Here is an 18,296-nt window from a genome sequence, read left to right as displayed (position 1 = left end):
GAACATCTTTTTTCAAAGAGCTTATTTTCTTTTGAACTCTCCGTGCCAGGCTTGATGTTCAGAATCGCTTTAAAATGCATTAAAAAGCGCTCCAATAGCTGATAACTGCCCTTGTGCGTCTGCCACACAGCTTGAAATGTCCTCTTTCATTTTCTGTCTGAGGACAAATTGAGGTTTTGTTGAGGCGTATTGATTTTCACCTTGGCGTGCTTTTGCATTTTCAAATAATCAGATGGCCTGAAAATTTGGCGTTTTTATATGCTCTTCATGTGAAGCGAAAAACGTTTTGTTTGTTTTCATGTAGCATCTAGTGGGTCTATCTATGTATTCCCTTTCTTTTATGTGATCGTCCTTACGTAAACAGTGCGAGTGAATTTCCACAAAGGCCTTTTTTGGTAAACGTAATGCAGTTTTCCATCTCTATTTCACACACGGTCTCGCTCTCATTGGTTGTTTCTCATGCACAGGACATTCTGAACAACTTGGATAACACTGGCTCATGTGATCTGGAAGATGATGACCTAATGCTTGATGTGGATCTGCCAGAGGACGGGGCCTTACTCCATGGTTAGTACACACACACACACACACACACACACACACACACACACACACACATACAGTGTAATTAAGTAGTATAACCAGCAATCATTCACTAAGCCAAAACTGCCTTCTTATTTGACATCTAAAGTGCTTACAAATATGGAAAGTTTAAAGGGGTCATATGATGCGATTTCAAGTTTTCCTTTCTCTTTGGAGTGTTACAAGCTGTTCGTGAATAGATAAGATCCCTAAAGTTACAACGACTAAAGTCTCAAACCCAAAGAGATATTCTTTATAAAAGTTAAGACTGGTCCACGCCCTCTTAAAACGCCTCGTTTAAACACGCTCCCACATGTCTACGTCACTGTGTGGGAAGATTTGCATAACACCGCCCAAATGTTCTTGCAAAGAAAGAAGGCGTAACTTTATTGTTGCTGCCACTGCTGCCGCCATGTTGTGAAGACGATGTGGGGTTCGTTGTGAAAGCGAAACTACTTTGTTTGGCCTTCCAAAAGAGGACACGACTAGAAATCAGTGGTTAAGTTGTATTTACAACACTGTTCCAGAACAGTTCAACCCAAATATTCAGATGTGTGCAGCACATTTTTATGGAGGACTGTTTCCTGATCCTGGTAGAGTAGACTACAATGCCGGCTGTTCTGACTCACAGACTGTAAGTACGTTGCACTGTAAGTGTGAGTTTTGAGCAGTGTAGAGTAGCGCTTGTTGTTTGTCATTTCTCCGATCACAAATGCAGACATGGTTTTATGTTTATGCGGCGCGATGCAACGCAACCGCGTAAAAAGACAGTATAAAAAGACCCCTTTAATAGAATCATCTCTGCATCACCGTTCTCTCAAAACTTGTTGTTCTGGTTAATAAATTACTAAATAAATGAATGTATCTCTTGTTTTGAACACCAATACAGGAATTTACCATCAACTATTTACCTTTATAACCACAATAGTCCACTTTAATTGAATTTGAAATATAATCATCATTGTGTTTATCTTTGATTTATTAATTCATCTTCCATTTGGAAAAATAATGCATATAAAATGCATATATAATAATTATCAAGAATTAGAAAAATGTCAAAAATAGTTTTAGACTGTTTTGTAAGTTATGCTGAAGAACACTGCTTGACTTTGTCAAATACAGTCAAACAAGATTAAATTAGTTATTAATGTAACCTTATGCACTATCGTTCAGTTTTTTTCTTTTAAAAAAATGAATACTTTTATTCTGCAAATAAACATTAAATTGATCAAAAGTGACACTAAAGACAATAGTAATATTACAAAAGATTTTGTTTTGCATAAATCTTGTTCTTTTCATGTTCTCTCTATTAATCAAAGAGTCACACAAAAATGTAATGGTTTCCACACACACACAGCTATTTTTAACATTTGTAATAAGAATTTTTTTTCGGAACCAGCATATTTGAATTATTTCTGAAGGATCGTGAGTGTTGCTGAAAATTCAGCTTTTCCATCGGAGGAGTACCTTACGTTTTGATATTTCAATTAAATTAAAATAGAAACCTGTTAAAAATTTAATATTTTACAATATTGCTGTTTTTACTGTATTTTTAATCAAATAAATGCAGCCTTGGTGAACATAAGAGAACTTCTTTCAAAAACATATACAATCTTACTAAGCCCAAACATTAGAACGGAAGTGTATGTTATATTGTACTTACTGTCCTATAATGGCACATGCTGTTGAACAAATGCAAGTGTATAACAGTAAAAACAAGCAATAGTGCCTGTGCTACTAGCCTATCATGAATGAGTTTGCTATTGAAGACAGCCCCTGCCAGGAATACTGAATGTCAACTGAATCATCCATGTGACTCTTAGTTCTGGAAGGGAATGTCCTAGTGTGGCGTCCTGTTTTCTTCACTCAGAGTGTGATTTTTAGAGTGTGCGAGTGAGGTCACAGGGTGGTTACGGGTTCTGCAGATTCCAGAGTCTTGTGTACGTAGACAAATTCCACATTAGAGATGGCAAACAAAAGACTTCGTACATACACTTTACAAATTACATTTAAATTAATGAGTACAAGAATGATTCCTTTTTGGGACTGTTCAGCTGTTTCTCATGTTCAAAAAATGTTTCATTTGAGCGTCTGTGTTTGCTTGAATTTCGCGTCATGTTTACGTTCAGTGTTTTGGTCTGTGTCATCAGCAGGAATCAGTCAGTTTTACACTGCTGCGTATGTGTGTGCTGTATTTATAGCCCCGGGCGTCATGCCCTGCAGTCATGTGAGAGGGGTTACAGAGCCAGAAAGAGCTAGAGGAGGGAATAGATGACTTAAGAACCCCCTCCTCGTCGGTCTGTCTCCTTCCCTCCTTCATTCCTTCCTTGGTCGATCCGTCCACTTGGCAGGCAGGAAGGCCTGCTGTTTTGACGCTAGTTCCCGTGACCAGAGGGGAGACCCTTCCTGAGGGCTGTGGCGACTTCGGCTGAGAGCACCACCATCAGCTCCCCTTCTCTCCTGATGGCCCCACGGCTCAGGGATTACAGCTGTGTGTCTCTGTATGCGTCTGGTTCTGGTCAAATCTCCCAGGGAGTTCCCAGAACTCACAAACTCATACACACACACACCCACGTTCCAACAGTGCGGAAAAGTTATTGGATTTGCAGATGCTCGGGTGGCCAGTGAGAAAGTCGTAGGAAGTTTGACACAACTTTTAAAAGTTTTCTACATACTTTTTTTGGAGTTCTACACCACAAAACTTTGGAATTTTTAACTTTGGGGAATTTTTGTCCAGCTGTATTTCAACCTTTTCTTTTGGATGTGTCAGTCAAAACAGACCATCTCTGCTTTTTGTTGTAAGGTCATTTGTATTCGTGTGGGTGAGTTTTGGACTGTTTTTCGAGTCTGTTTTTGAGGCTCTGGCAGTGAACCGGACAGCAAGGACAAGAGGAATGTAGCAGGTCTGTTTTGGGGCTTAGTTTTCTGTCTGTTCTACTTGCTGTCTTTCTTTGTGCTAGAAGGGTATAGAAAGTTTGAGAGAGCGCTTGTGTGTGTGTGTGAGAGAGAGAGATTTTGTATGCCTCAGAGTGTGTTAGTGTAAGTTTGCCCTGATATCTCGCCTCAGGCGGTGTGAGTGCTTTGTATCGAAACTCTTAAGAGCTCTGCGTTTGGAAGGACACTGCACAACCTCCCAGAGAAAGATGACCTTCTTTTTCCAAAAAGTGTGTGTCTGTTTCGGAGCGTTTCTTGGAGACTACCTGAATTGTGTGGTTTAAAGTGAATTGGGTTTTGAGCGCTTGTTCAATGCGTTTGTTTATTTGTCATTGACTGCTGTTGACCCCTCTGTGCATGCAGATGGGATGGCCCACTTTGAGCGCTCTGACAGGGGGGGCCGGCCGGCTCAGTGGAGGAGAAGACAGCAGAGATGGAGTGGAACAGATCATGCTCATAATGACAACAGGTGAATGCCTTGGAATACGTATTTCCTAATTAAACATGATACTAAAAATGTAGAACAGGATTTGATTGGATTCTGAAAAGTGAGTGTTACATACCGGAATCAAGAGCAAGTGTTTCACATAAGTGGCTGTTAAGTTTTATATTTTTATAATTAAAAAGTTTATACTTTTATATTTACTATAAATTTTATTTTAGTCTGAGTTGCACATTATATTTAGCATCCAGGACTAGAACTGTACATTTTATAATACAGGGTTTATATTAAATCACTTTTAATATTTCTTTCACTCTGAGGCACATACATAATATAGTTTTTTCCCCCACCAAATAGTTAATGTAATTTAGTTGTAATGGTTTGGGGTCAGTAATATTTTTAAAATACTTTTGAAAGAAGTCTCTTATGCTCACTTAAAGGGTTAGTTCACCCAAAAATAAAAATTGGGCTGCGTTTTACTCACCCCCGATGCATCCTAGGTGTATATGACTTTCTTCTTTCAGACGAATCCAGTCGGAGTTATATAAAAAAAATTGTCTTTGATCTTTCAAGCTCTATCGTTGTACTCAGCGGGTGTTGCATTCCCTCTGTCCAAAAGACGTGAAATAAAAAGCACCCTTCCACAAAAAAAAAAAAAGTGTCTCACACGGCTCCGGGGGGTGAACAAAGGCCTCCTGTAGCGAATCGATGCGTTTTTGTAAGAAAAATATCCATATTCAAAACGTAATAATCACTTGAATCTAGCTTGCGCTCACTGTTGTAAAACGGAAGCAGTTCCGAGGGAATTACGTATGAGGTCAGCTTTGCGCATGAATAGGAATATTTGCTTCTTTTGATCATGTAAACAAACGCTGGTTTTCACGAGACTCACCGGCGCATGCGCAACGCTGAACTCATACGTCATGCTCCCGGAACTGCTTCTGTGTACAACTGTTGGCGCAAGCTAGATTCAAGTGATTATTACGTTTTGAATATGGATATTTTTCTTACAAAAATTCATCGATTCACTACAGGAGGCCTTTGTTCACCCCCCGGAGCCGTGTGAGACACTTTTTTTTTTTTTGTGGAAGTGTGCTTTTTATTTCACGTCTTTTGGACAGAAGGAATGCAACACCCGCTGAGTACAATGATAGAGCTTGAAAGATCAAAGACATTTTTTTTATATAACTCCGACTGGATTCGTCTAAAAGAAGAAAGTCATATACACCTAGGATGCATTGGGGGTGAGTAAAACAACAATTTTTCTTTTTGGGTGAATTAACCCTTTAAGGCTGCATTTATTTGAAAGTAAAAAAGTGCTATTATGAAATATTATAAATATTTAAAGAGGTGGTTGATTATGATTTCACTTTTTAAGCTTTAGTTAGTGTGTGATGTTGCTGCTAGAGCATCCTTGCTGAATCAGAGTATTAATTTAATTAAAAAAATATGTGAATACCCCAAACTTTTGAATGTTAGTGTGGATTGGGACATATAGCCACACAAACTGTTAGTCAAAGTGATGAAACAGAAGTCAGAATGATATTATGAGAGACATTGTTAACACCTTAATTAAGGATACTTTAATTGCCAGATATATACAGGAATAATATCTTCTGGTGATTTAGAAATAATAAAGCCAAGTTCCTGAACTTTGAATAGCCAGTGTTGATGTGTACGGTCAAGTAGTCAGTGTATTCTGGTCGACATCATGAAGTTTGGTAGAAGCTGTTTTTGCAGTCTTTTTGAACTGGAGTGAAAGTTTAGACTTTTGAAAGTTATCAAGAAAGTCATGATACAACCCCTTTAATTTATTTTTCTTGTATTTTTTCTATAAACTATATCTGAACTCTGTCTCAATCTGTCTTTTAGACTGGGCGGGTTTCATTACGATCCCTGTCGTACAGGCCATCGGCCCCTCCATCCCGCAATTCAGCATGAACTCACTCTCAAGCACATGGCGGAAGACTGCTCGTCTGTCAAATCACAGCTGCTCAAACTCAAGAGTCTGCTGCAGGTACCAAACACACACACAGCTGGAAGAGTCATGTTTGCACTTTCATATGTAAACCCAGCTGTTACCCTCTGAGCAGCTTTTAGCATGTGTGTAGGGGCAAAATAAAAAGAGAGAAAGAATAAAAGAACCTGAGAAGCTGTAAACATGAGTGTTTCAACAATAAATTGTCATTTTATGTAGATGGATGATGGTGAGATTACTCCAGAGAGTTTGGATTCCAGCGAAGATGACAGCAGAGCCCAGCAGGTCTGTAACGTCTCATAAACACCCACCTGAATAGAGCTGTTCAGCTTGTTGTCCTAAAACATTAGCACACCAAGAACATTAGCATTTTCAAGCCGTGGGCTCCCTTAGGAATTTCTAATGTGTTTTTATAAAAGTGGTTTTCAAATGCTAAATGCTTACTTGAAGAGACTTTCCCAGTTTTTTCTACATCATAAATTACACGCATTCATATCTTAAAACATGAACTTTGAAGCTGTTAAAATGCACAAGTTGCTACATAAAGGCTAAAACTATAAATGCATGAGAATCCTAATGTAGCAGCTTGTGTTTTGAACGCACACAACAGTTCCAGAATTCACGTCTGAGCTGTGTAATTTATGAAGTAGAACGAAACATTAATATATCTCAAGTAATGTTTACCACAGACCTTATTATACTCATAAATTGCAAACTGATATTCTAAAAAGCCATTAGGAATTCCAGAGGGAACCCATGGTGGATTAGTCTTCCATTTTGGCCTAAAAATTGTTTGTGTATGACAATTTATATATTTTTGTGTTTGATTTTATTATTTGTTGTATTTGTGTGTCAGATGGAGGAACTGATGAAGGAGGTGGCACATCTCAGGGAAGAGCTGAAAAATAAAGAAAAAATCATCACACGGCTCACTCATCAACCGCATCAACAATCTGTGAGCCATCGCCATTCCTGACACATTCACACTTGCACTCATTTTGACCATTTTGTATTGATTGAAGATGCATAATACATGAGTGGCTAATCAGAGCCTGCAGTGTCTGCTGGAAGATTCTAAAGTCATGCTAACTCCATGTCTGCATGAGTAAGATGAAATCATGACGAGATGTTCTCAGAACAAACTCACATCTCATATTGTTCATTAACTTCACCGTTCCAAGCCATAAAAACAGCGAATCAACACGTGCACTTTAACCTTTAATCCCAATTACTGTCACCTTCAGTGAGCAATTATATCATTAGCGCTAGTAAACTTGCTCACCTCTTTTGCATTATGCTGATTGCAAAGCAATGATGAAGGCAAATGAGATTTCTTTACATTAGAACAAGAGTATGCTATTAGTGTTGCTCAAGGCAGGCATACGTATTATTTATACATTGGTTAGGGAATTTAAACTCTCCCTCACTTCACTACTTTCATGAATGATATCTCAAATTGTATGGCTTGTTAAGGAGAGGTGCTGTTACTAGCTGTTACTACCTGATTTCAGAGTTTAATTTTAATTTTTCAATTAAATGGTTTTAAAAATGTTTATCGGTTCTAAGAAAATTTAGATTGCAAAACTACATTGTGTAATTATAAAAATATACAAAAATATAAAAATAAGTCATTACAAATAGTGTATTAAACAATTTCTTGTTTTATTAATAATATTATTATACAATGATTTTTAAAGGTTATTGCAAGACTACTTTGCATATAAATAATTTATTATGAATGTATTCAGCTAAATGTATTCTAAGAAAATGTAGATTGCAAAACTACTGTGCATAAATATAAAAAATATAAAAATAATAATTATGAATAATATTTTAAACAATTTATTATTATTAATAATAATTCATAAGGCATTGTTTTTACAATAGTTTAATGATCTTATGTCGCGTGTCAAAAATAAAACAAGGAAAATTGTTATTGGTTCTAAGAAAATTTCGGATGCAAACTACTTTGCAAAACTACTTTAGATAAGACAAAAATAGGAATCTATGATGAATAATTTATTAAACTTATAATAATAATAATTATTAATTGTATTAATATTCATAATTCATAATGCATTGTATTTATTGTAGTTTTTTGTTATGTCATGTCTGTCAAAAATAAAACAATTAAACTTTATATAATAAAACAATCAGTTCCTAATATTTTCATATCTGAACACTTTAAAAATAATGCATTGTGTTTATTGTAGTTTTTTGTAGTTATGTCATGTCTGTCAAAAATTCAACTAATTAGACTCAGTTCTTAATATTGTCATATCTGAACACTTTAAAAATGAGCTAACTTAAAAATGCTCTATAGTTATTCTGTATAGTCATAAAAACCAATAATGGTCAGATTCTCTCTACTAGCAATGCCCTGCAAACCAGCATTTTTGGGTGCAAGTTTTGAATGATTGAGATATTCAAACCACTCATTTTCTATAGAACGTGTACAAATCGAATTATTATTTCTTTGATTATTTTTCTTTCAGCCGGTGAGATGTCAGTGTCATCAGCAGAAGTCAGGGGTCAAAGGTGAGAGAAGAACTCATCATGATAAATCCACTCAGACGGTGCGGCGACCGCCCCATCATCACCCCGCTGTGAGTAATTTCTCGCTATCTGGCTAGCAACGTGCATGTCAACACGATCGCATCATCAAGGCACCCAAAACTCTCCCAAAATGTCAGTGTAGTGAGACCGAGTGTATCTGTGTGTGTCCTTGGTTGAGCCATCTGCCTCGTTTTCATTTCCTGTTTCCCCCCTAAACCTCTCTAGGCTTTGTAGGTGGCTAGTTGTTTACAAAGGGGGGAAGCAAATGTGTTGTCAGGGTTGACAAATCAGACAACACATTCCTTCACGTTCTTTTCCTCTCCTCCATCCTTTCCTCCCTCGCGTTCGTTTTTCGTGGTGAAATAGCCCGACGCTCTCTCGGGACGCCCTGAGCTGAGGCTAGTTTGCCGAGGTGCCGATTTGGCCAATTTGCAGCTGCTAGGGGAAAACGGGCATCTACTACAGAGTGCAGAATGATTGTCATATCCTATTTAAGTGAAGCCGTGCTGCACCTACTCCTGTGGTTTAGCTTTCAGAACCCAAGCCTGAGATGTTCACCATGGGACGCGTTCTTATTGACGACCGGCACACAATCAGTAAAGCTAACGGTACACGGCGAAAGACTGGAGTCAGGAGAGATTGTAGGGAGGAGAGAGATGAGGGAAGCGATGGATGAGAATTTGGAAGTGGAAATGAGGAAGCGAAATAAACTGTTATAGCGGATTGGGGATAACAGGACTTGTTCATTTTGCACACATGTTAGTGTTCAAAGTTTCATTTTCTTTGCCTGTATGACTTTCCCCACCTACAGTATGTGACTTTTAACCAACTTTTTTTCTGTGGGACATAAATGAAGATGTTTAGAAGAATGTCCTGCTGCTCTTTTCCATATATTGAAAGTGAATAAGTGACCATGGCTGTCAAGCAAGATTATCCGTCAGAATTGAAATTTGAATTTCTCGCACTATGCTGTTATATGGTTTTTAAAAACCTGTAATGTAGTGTAAGATTAGTATAGGATTAAACTTATTAAGCTTTATGGTGATTTTTTTTTTAAAATTGTTCTTTTGGGTGCTTAATGGTTCTAGGTCCCCATTCACGTTCATTACATGGAACATTGCAGCTCTGACATTCTGATAAACCATGTGTTTCATTGGGGAAGAAACCAAGCAGGTGTGGGCAATTTTTATTTTTTGGTAAGATATCTATTAAAATCAGTTCTTAGAAGTTGCAAAAAAAATATTAGCTTAAAGGGATAGTTCACCCAAAAATAGAAAATTATTTCATTTACTCAACCTCATGTTGGTCCACAACCATGTGACTCATTAATCTAAGAAGCATAAATGAAGAAATTTTTATTGAAATGTTAGAGGTGAGGAAATAATTTGAGAATTTTAGTTTTTTGGTGAACTGCCACAGGTTTTTTGATGGGATAAGCTTGGCATGAGTTCATTATAAAGCAAGTTATCAATGATCAGTTATTAATTGTCACAAAACTGCAAACAATCTAAGGAAATGTATAGCATGTTAACATACTGTAATGTTTAATCTGTGGTTGCTGGCTTTATCATAACTCAAACACTTACAGTGGTGTGAAAAAGTGTTGGCCCCCTTCCTGATTTCTTATTTTTTTGCATGTTTGTCACACTTAAAAGATTCAGATCATCAAACTAATTTTAATATTACACAAAGATAATGCAAGTAAATACAAAATGCAGTTTTTAAATGATTATTTATTTTATTAAGGGAAAAAAGCTGTCCAAACCTGCCTGGCCCTACGTGAAAAAGTAATTGCCCCCTAAATCTAATAACTGGTTGTGCCATGCTTTCAGCCACATTGGAGGGTTTTCGAGCATGAATGGACTGTTTAAGCATCTCAATCGGACTTTGGTTTGGCCACTCCAAAACCTTGAGCCATTCAGAGGTGACCTTGCTGGTGTGTTTTGGATCATTGTCCTGCTGCATAACCCAAGTGCGCTTGAGCTTGAGGTCACAAACTGATGGCCGGACATTCTCCTTCAGGATTTTCTGATAGAGTGCAGAATTCATGGTTCTGTCAATTATGGCAAGTCGTCCAGGTCCTGAAGCTGCAAAGCAGCCCCAGATCATCACACTACCACCACCATGTTTGACTGTTGGTATGATGTTCTTTTTATGAAATGCTGTGTTGGTTTTACAAATATACAGTTGCACTGGTGAATATGGTAAATATCACTGGTGAATATCTTGAATATCCATTTACTTGCTGTTTAGCCCATCAAACAAAACCAAATATTGTTCAATTTCAGTTTGACTGAAACTGTATTTTTTCTGTTTTGAAATTTCATATAAAAGTTTTAGTCTGACTCAAATCAGAGTTTTGGGGTCTGTAAGATTTGTTAATGTTTTTTAAAGGGGTCATATGATGCGATTTTTTTAATTTTTCCTTTCTCTTTGGAGTGTTACAAGCTCTTGGTGCATAAAGAAGATCTGTTAAGTTGCAGAGACTAAAGTCTCAAATCCAAAGAGATATTCTTTATAAAAGTTAAGAGTCAGCCACGCCTACCTAAAACGGCTCGTTCTAACACGCCCCCACATATCTACGTCACTATGTGGGAAGATTTGCATAACGCCGCCCAAATGTTCACGCAAAGAAAGAAGGCATAACTTTTATTCTCACTGTAGTATTGTTGTTGCCGCCGCCATGTCGTGAAGGCACTGTTTCGTTGTGAAACCGAAACTACTTTGTTTGGCCTTCGAAAAGAGGACGATATCCGCTTCATGCCTAGAGCTGATCCGTGCTAGTCGCTGAGGAAATACAACAACTTTGCGCTGTGGATCGCCGGATCGGCTTTCACCAGGTTGCTTAGCAACGGCAGACGCCTCTGGAGCGCAAGCGCCCGAACGCTTTGGGGGGAAAAGCAGAAAGCGGCGCGCCTAGCATTTTCCACGCGTTTTTAGGCGCGATATGTGAATGGCCCCTTAGTCATTATAATCCATAATTATGTCCCCACTGGATGCAACGAATGCCTCGTTTATAATGGGTTTTCATGTTTTTGAATCATCGCTCCGGCCTGACAGGGCGGCATCACAGCATGGTAGGGGCGTAACATTTCCGTCACACGCTTGAGGTATTCAGCCAATCATAACGCACTGGATAGCTGGCCAATCAGAGCACACCTAGCTTTTCAGACCGATGAGCTTTGTAAAAATCGACGTGTTTCAGAAAGGCGGGGCATAGAGGAGAAACAATAATGTACAGTATGTAGAAAATAATGTATTTTTTAACCTTAAACTGCATAAACACATTTCATTACACCAAATACACAAAATAATGTTCTTTTTAGCAGCATCATATGACCCCTTTAAAGGAGTCTCTTATGCTTAGAAAGGCTGCATTTATTTTTATCAAAAAATACAGTAAAAACAGTAATATTGTGAAATGTTATTACTATTTATAAGAACGATTTTATATTTGAATATTTTAAAGTGTAATTTATTCCTGTGATGGCAAAACTGATTTTTCAGCAGCCTTTACTCCAGTGTAGGGATGTTAATTTTAACCGGTTAATCGACCATAAGAATTTTGACCGATTAATACAATTAGTTAAATGGTTTAAAAGTAATTTAATTATTTAACCTATTTTTTCAGATAATCGGAATTGTAAAAGGTTTGCCTTTATTTGTGTACATTCACAATAAAAACAAATCTTTGTGCTTTTGTAAAATAAGCCTAAAGAAAAATAGGATGCCGCTTTCTGGCGTCTGTTTCCTTTCGCGCAGCACAAAAATGAACCGAAACTCTGCATACTACTTGTTGCACAGTTTTTCTTTCATTTTCTTAATTTAAGTAAAAATGTGTCCCTTAAAGGCCTATTTATTCGATATATAAATATTTATATATACAGCCTAGCTTTATTATGTTTTTCTCCGCTCGCAGAAGCGCTGCAGGTGTGTGATCTGATATGACCATGTGAATCCTCATGTTTTGTTGTTTGCTGCTTTTTGCGCATGTAAAATGAATCCCCGGGAAACAAATGTTAGTATTTTTAATGGGTCACAGACACTTATAATTTTTTTATTTAATTAAATTCCAATTTAAAATAATCTTGTCGGTTAACGAGCATCGGTTAGGAAAAATAACCGAAATGAACATCCCTACTCCAGTGTCACATGATCCTTCAGAAATCATTCTAATATGCTGGCTTGCTGATCAAGTAAAACATTTCTTCTTATTATCAATGTAGAGAACAGCTGTGCTTTTTATTATTTTTGTGGAAACTGATCTTTTTTTTTCAGGGTTCTTTGATAAGTAAAAAAGCAGCATTTATTTAAAATAGAAAAATTTTGTAACGTTATTGATGCCTTTACTGTCACTTTTGATAAATTGAATGCATCCTTACTGAAATAAGTGTTAATTGATTTCCAAAAACCAATAAATAAATAAATAAATAAATAAATACATTACATATATAACATAATATAACATAACAGAACATAACAACATAACATAACATAACATAACATAACATAACATAACATAACATAACATAACATAGCATAACATAGCATAACATAACATAACAAAAATAAAATAAATAAATAAAAATAAACAAAATTATTTTTGTGGAAACTGATCTTTTTTTTTCAGGGTTCTTTGATAAGTAAAAAAGCAGCATTTATTTAAAATAGAAAAATTTTGTAACGTTATTGATGCCTTTACTGTCACTTTTGATAAATTGAATGCATCCTTACTGAAATAAGTGTTAATTGATTTCCAAAAACCAATAAATAAATAAATAAATAAATACATTACATATATAACATAATATAACATAACATAACATAACAGAACAGAACATAACATAACACTAACATAACATAACATAACATAACATAACATAACATAACATAACATAGCATAACATAGCATAACATAACATAACAAAAATAAAATAAATAAATAAAAATAAACAAAACTTACTAACCCCAAACTTTTGAATGGTAGTGTATACATAAATTGGACTACTGTTGGCATTGGACTTGTGCACTTGCTTCATAAGATCCTTCATTTAGTCAATTATGCAATTTTTGTCATGTGTACTTGGACAGACAAATGAACACTGGTTTATAAAGTTAAACAAGTCTAGTTTTCTGTTCATAATAAAAAAGACTTGAGAGATTCAAAGCCATGCTCACTTTCTGGGCATCAGGTTTGTGCAATACAATAATTTGTTTTGCCTTTATCTCGATATTTTCCCAAAGGTGCTTCTAAATGGTATGCAATCAATTTTCATGATAAGGATTGTATGTTTACGAACATTATGGTTGAGCGTGACAAAATATTAGAGGTACAAGTACATGTATCTGATCTCAGAAATTTCCCCAGTGCATGTGCAGTTTACACACAAAAGGAAATATTATCTGCGAGATCTATACGTGTTAGCTAGGAATATTGCATGCATGTATTGTGCATGCTTGCATTCAAGCCTTGCTTTTCACTGATATTTTAGTCTGATGTTCAGACATCCACAGTAGTTTGTCTTCTCAGAGGAAATGTGTGCCGTTTCTCTCTGTGTGTTTTGTCTAGATTCACTGGGGATTGTCTCTTTCTGCAGCTGTGCGGGTGTCGTGTGTGTGTGTCACGGTTTTTCTGTGTGTTGCAGGCTGTACCCACTCCTCTCCTCTCTCCTTGGCAGTGCCAGTACCAGACTGCACCTCGTGCCAGCATGCCTCAACGCCGACAAAGTGAGTCATTAACCCCTGACCTCTGACCCCATTCCTTTGGCATAATGTTCGGCTTTCTTTCCGCTACCCTCTATCTCTCTTTCTCTGCTGTTTCCTTCCCTTCTCTTTCCAAAGCTGTCTCCCTATAGGTAACATGAGGCAGTGAGTCAGGGCTGTTTAAGTAGGATATCGGTTAAATGAGAGATGAGGAAGAGGAGATGTGGTGTGAGACGGATGAAAGTGGAAGCGTTTTAAGAAGGGTAGACAGTCAGCAGATCCCCGCTGGGCAGTTTTGAAGCGTCTTTGTCAGGTCTAGGTGGGTCACTGCACTGGTTGGATCACACCATCCATGTGTTTGTGTGGATGGCCGTGCTGTGCCCTGTCTTCAGGTGTGTTTGTGCAGGGATTTTGGATACACATGGCTGTGCACCAGTGCGGTCAGTCGAAGAGCCAGCATTTGTTGTCTGAACCAGCATGAACACATGCAGCTGTAATAGATTGTGTGTGAGAGGGAGAGAGATATGGGAGTAACAGGATTCACTGTAGAAGAAGAGCATTTTTATTTCTGCAGTTAAATTTTTACATTTGCTTTGGCAAAATTAAATGTTATGAATGTTTTTCTGAGTATAATTAATAATGGACAAACAGGTAGGCTTGTCTCAAACTCATTCCATTAACTGAGCTTGAAGTTGGCATGTCAGATCAAACAAACAGAGCTGCAAAGTCACAGGGAATTCGACCTACAAATGGTTATAATTGGTTATAGTTGTCTGCACATTAACCTGAGATGGGTGTGGAAGCCTGTTTTTGCTTCAAAATCAAAATCTGACAAAAAAATCTAATAAATCTGATGTTGTGAGAGATGAAAAATGAATGTAAGATATATACTATCGTTCAAAGGTTTGGAGTCAGTATGAATCAAATGTTTTGAAAATAATTTTCCCCCAAATGTTTCCTGAGCATCAAATTGACATAAGAATGATTTCTAAAGGATCATGTGACACTAAAGACTGTTTTAAAAGTTCAGCGTTGCCATCACAGGAGTAAATTACATTTTAAAATATTACATTTAAAATAACATTACATATTACTTTATAAAACAGTTTAGAGTGCTTTAGAAACCAGCATTTTAATAAAATTGTGAAGATACAGTCACAATTGTATTAATGACTTTTCCTAACTTAGAGGTAGAAATGAGCTTCCATAGATGAGAGATAGTATTTTACTTGGGGGGGGAAGCAATTAACGCTTTAAAAGAATTGACTCCTTTCCAGAATTTTAAGTCCATATTAATGAACTTAGAACTCGTCATTATACCAATATTTCTAGCAAAATGTTAATTTGCAGTAAATTTCAGTAAGGTTCAATTTGCAGTAAAATGCAGATAGTGTAACTCTGTGTGCACACAGTAAATTATTCATTTGTATTGTCCTTGGTATGCTTTTTTAAAACTTTTTTTTAGTGGAGGATTCAGGTGTATATCATGAAAAATAAGTGAGGACACCAGTAATTTAGTTTAGCAAGAATAGAGCTGTGATCATTTGAGAGAATGTATGTTTTGCATTGTAAACATTGCTGTAGTTCAGATAGAGCAGATGTCAGATGTGTTTGGTGTCTTCCTCAACAGATCTGACCCTCTTCCTTTCTCGTGTTTTGTTTTTACTCCACTGTTTTTTCTTGTTTTGTCTTTCTTCTCTCCATGTTTTCCTCTGTCTTTTCCCTTTCTCTTTCCTCTTACTATTTCCTGATTGGATGAACTTGTGCTTTGTGTTGTTTCTCCCCCTCTGCCTATCCCATAATACCCCGGGTCAGGGGTGGAGCATCTTGTACATTACTTCCGCGACACAGCGTGGTACAGTAACATCTACTAAAAGCTTCACCCTTTGCATGGTCACGTGACATGAATGAACGATGCATGCTTTTTTTGAGTCTGATTTTTCTTTTTGAAGCATGGATTACATTTTTTCCCCCACATTCACATACAAAACAAAATACAGGTGGCATGAGACTTTTTTTTCCCTGACTCTTTTGCCCAAACCACCTATCCTAATCCTAAGTCCTGATGTTTCTGATCATCTCTTCCTCCCTGGGCTGTGATTGCTGTGGTTGTGTCAGATCTGCCTTTGCTCTGATGGAGCTACAGTGTTTACTGGTGTGTTCTGAGAGACCCACTGCTTCTCTCAGCCTGCGTCCAGAGACTTTATCCAAACAGTCATCAGTCTGCACAGGTGAACCAGGGTTTAAACATCTCAAACATGCACACAAGCAAAGAATCAGCCCATAGTGCAATTGTCCTTGGTCCTGTGACTGCACAGGGAGACGCTGAACCGTTTTAGAGGACAGTTAAAATAAAAAATGATCCGATAACTCCTTTGGGATTCACATTATAACCTCCACTTCTACAAACCCAGGATATTAAAAACTCTTCTATTATCAAAATGGCCACATTTTATCAGCCAAATCTTACAGTAAGATGAATGACTGAATTAAACCCAGACTTTATTACAGCTCTTTCTGTTGTAATATCCAGCAATCGTGTTACGAAATTATCTTGTGAAACATTTTGGAGGCAGTTGATTCTCCCTGCTCTTTTTTAAAATCTGGATGCTTTTTTTGGGGGCTCAACGATAAAGTAAATGTTTTTCCTCTAGGCCAAAACAGGGCAGAACGTCAGATTTTTATGGACCCCATCACAAAAAACTAACAAAAAACTAGGGATGCGCCGATCCGATATTCATATCGGGTATCGGCTCTGATACTGCCATTTTTCTTGGATCGGGTATCGGTCAGAGAGAGCCGATCCAAATCCGATCATTTATTTTATTTTTTTTCCGATTGTGTGAATTATTCTGTGTTACTTCTGAAGCCATACGATAGCTTAATGTGAGCTACATATGAATATTTAAGTCCTTACATTAAAGTTCACACAAACTCTTTTCTCCGCTGTGGCTGTCAGTCATCCGTTCAGCCTTTAAACACTGGTCGCGTTCGGTTACAGCAGTCAGTTCGGTAAAGCTCTCTCCAAGATCATTCTGTGTTCCCATTATACTTGATTTGTAAATACATGTCTATGATTTTGCAAAAAGGACTATCTTCTTGCCGGAGTTTAATGTTGTTTTGTTACTTGCTACCGGGTGTCCGTGAGAACAAAACACGGGCATAGAAAAGACTAAATTGTTTTTAACTTGCACAGTAACTGAAATGTAAAACTGTTAAAAGAAAGGCTCAATAACTGTTGCACAGATATAATACACTACGCATTAATTTATCTTCCCTTTGTGCTTTGCAGTTTTTAACAAGAAGCGCTTACAATGCGATTCGTGCTCATAGACTGTCAACCCTCTACATTGGATGCTGAGTATATGATTAGCACAGATATATTTTCACTCACAGAACACTCCGACTGAGCGCTTCAGAGTTTCACTCTCCGTCAAGCGATCTGATATTTTTCAGTTCATCTGAATGGATGCGCAGCGCACCTGTGTTTGTGTATTTGGCGTAATGTGTTTCTAGTGTGAAGGCGCACGACTCGCTGACGCTTTCTCTCACTGTGAGCAAAGAGCGAGAGTCTTACATAACATGCAGAATTGAAGCGCTACATGTAAACGATATACTTTGTTGTATTTTCCTGTAAAAATAACAGAGTTCCTTTGGAATTCTTTAGCTTTTAAGAACTGCCGGGTTTTCCTGTAGTAGGCGGAACTAATGCGCAAACGACAATCTCATTGGCTGGTGCTCACCTAGTATCGTCCCTGTTTTGATTTCAGCGAATCCGTTCGAGCAAACGCACACAACCCGATAAATATTCATGAATCCAGTAGCTCATTAATCCTTAGTGCGTTTTTATATTGTTCTTATTAGTAGAATTGGTATAATAATAATAATAATAATATCTTATCAGTATTATTGTTCGTTTTATTTTTACAGGAACACTGAATGACCAAAAAAAGCACCACCTAATTACTAAACTTCTATTATTAAATACTTTATTATCATATTATAATGCTTGACTGACTGATATTAAGAGTGTACTTTCAGATATTTAAAAAGCTGTACCATTTTACAAACATTATATATGTTTGTAAAATGGCATAACTT

At 37.1% G+C, this 18,296-nt stretch overlaps 1 protein-coding gene across 1 annotated transcript in view; it reads left to right on the top strand.

The window, feature by feature from the left end:
- The window catches only part of LOC107590874 (serine-rich coiled-coil domain-containing protein 2-like), a 34,119-nt gene that overhangs the window by 7,393 nt on the left and 8,430 nt on the right, over window positions 1-18,296 (top strand). Inside the window, exons 3-8 of the mRNA XM_016279805.1 lie at window positions 468-567; window positions 3,880-3,985; window positions 5,831-5,975; window positions 6,156-6,221; window positions 6,793-6,891; window positions 8,432-8,542. Of these exons, the coding sequence (XP_016135291.1) occupies window positions 468-567; window positions 3,880-3,985; window positions 5,831-5,975; window positions 6,156-6,221; window positions 6,793-6,891; window positions 8,432-8,542 (627 nt within the window). The remainder of the gene's footprint in view (window positions 1-467; window positions 568-3,879; window positions 3,986-5,830; window positions 5,976-6,155; window positions 6,222-6,792; window positions 6,892-8,431; window positions 8,543-18,296) is intronic.

Source organism: Sinocyclocheilus grahami, unplaced genomic scaffold (genome assembly GCF_001515645.1).
Source record: "Sinocyclocheilus grahami isolate Dianchi unplaced genomic scaffold, SAMN03320097.WGS_v1.1 scaffold134.1, whole genome shotgun sequence".
NCBI classification, from domain to species: domain Eukaryota; kingdom Metazoa; phylum Chordata; class Actinopteri; order Cypriniformes; family Cyprinidae; genus Sinocyclocheilus; species Sinocyclocheilus grahami.
The sequence above is the reverse complement of the archived record's forward strand: the minus strand, read 5'-3'. Positions and strand labels throughout refer to the sequence as shown.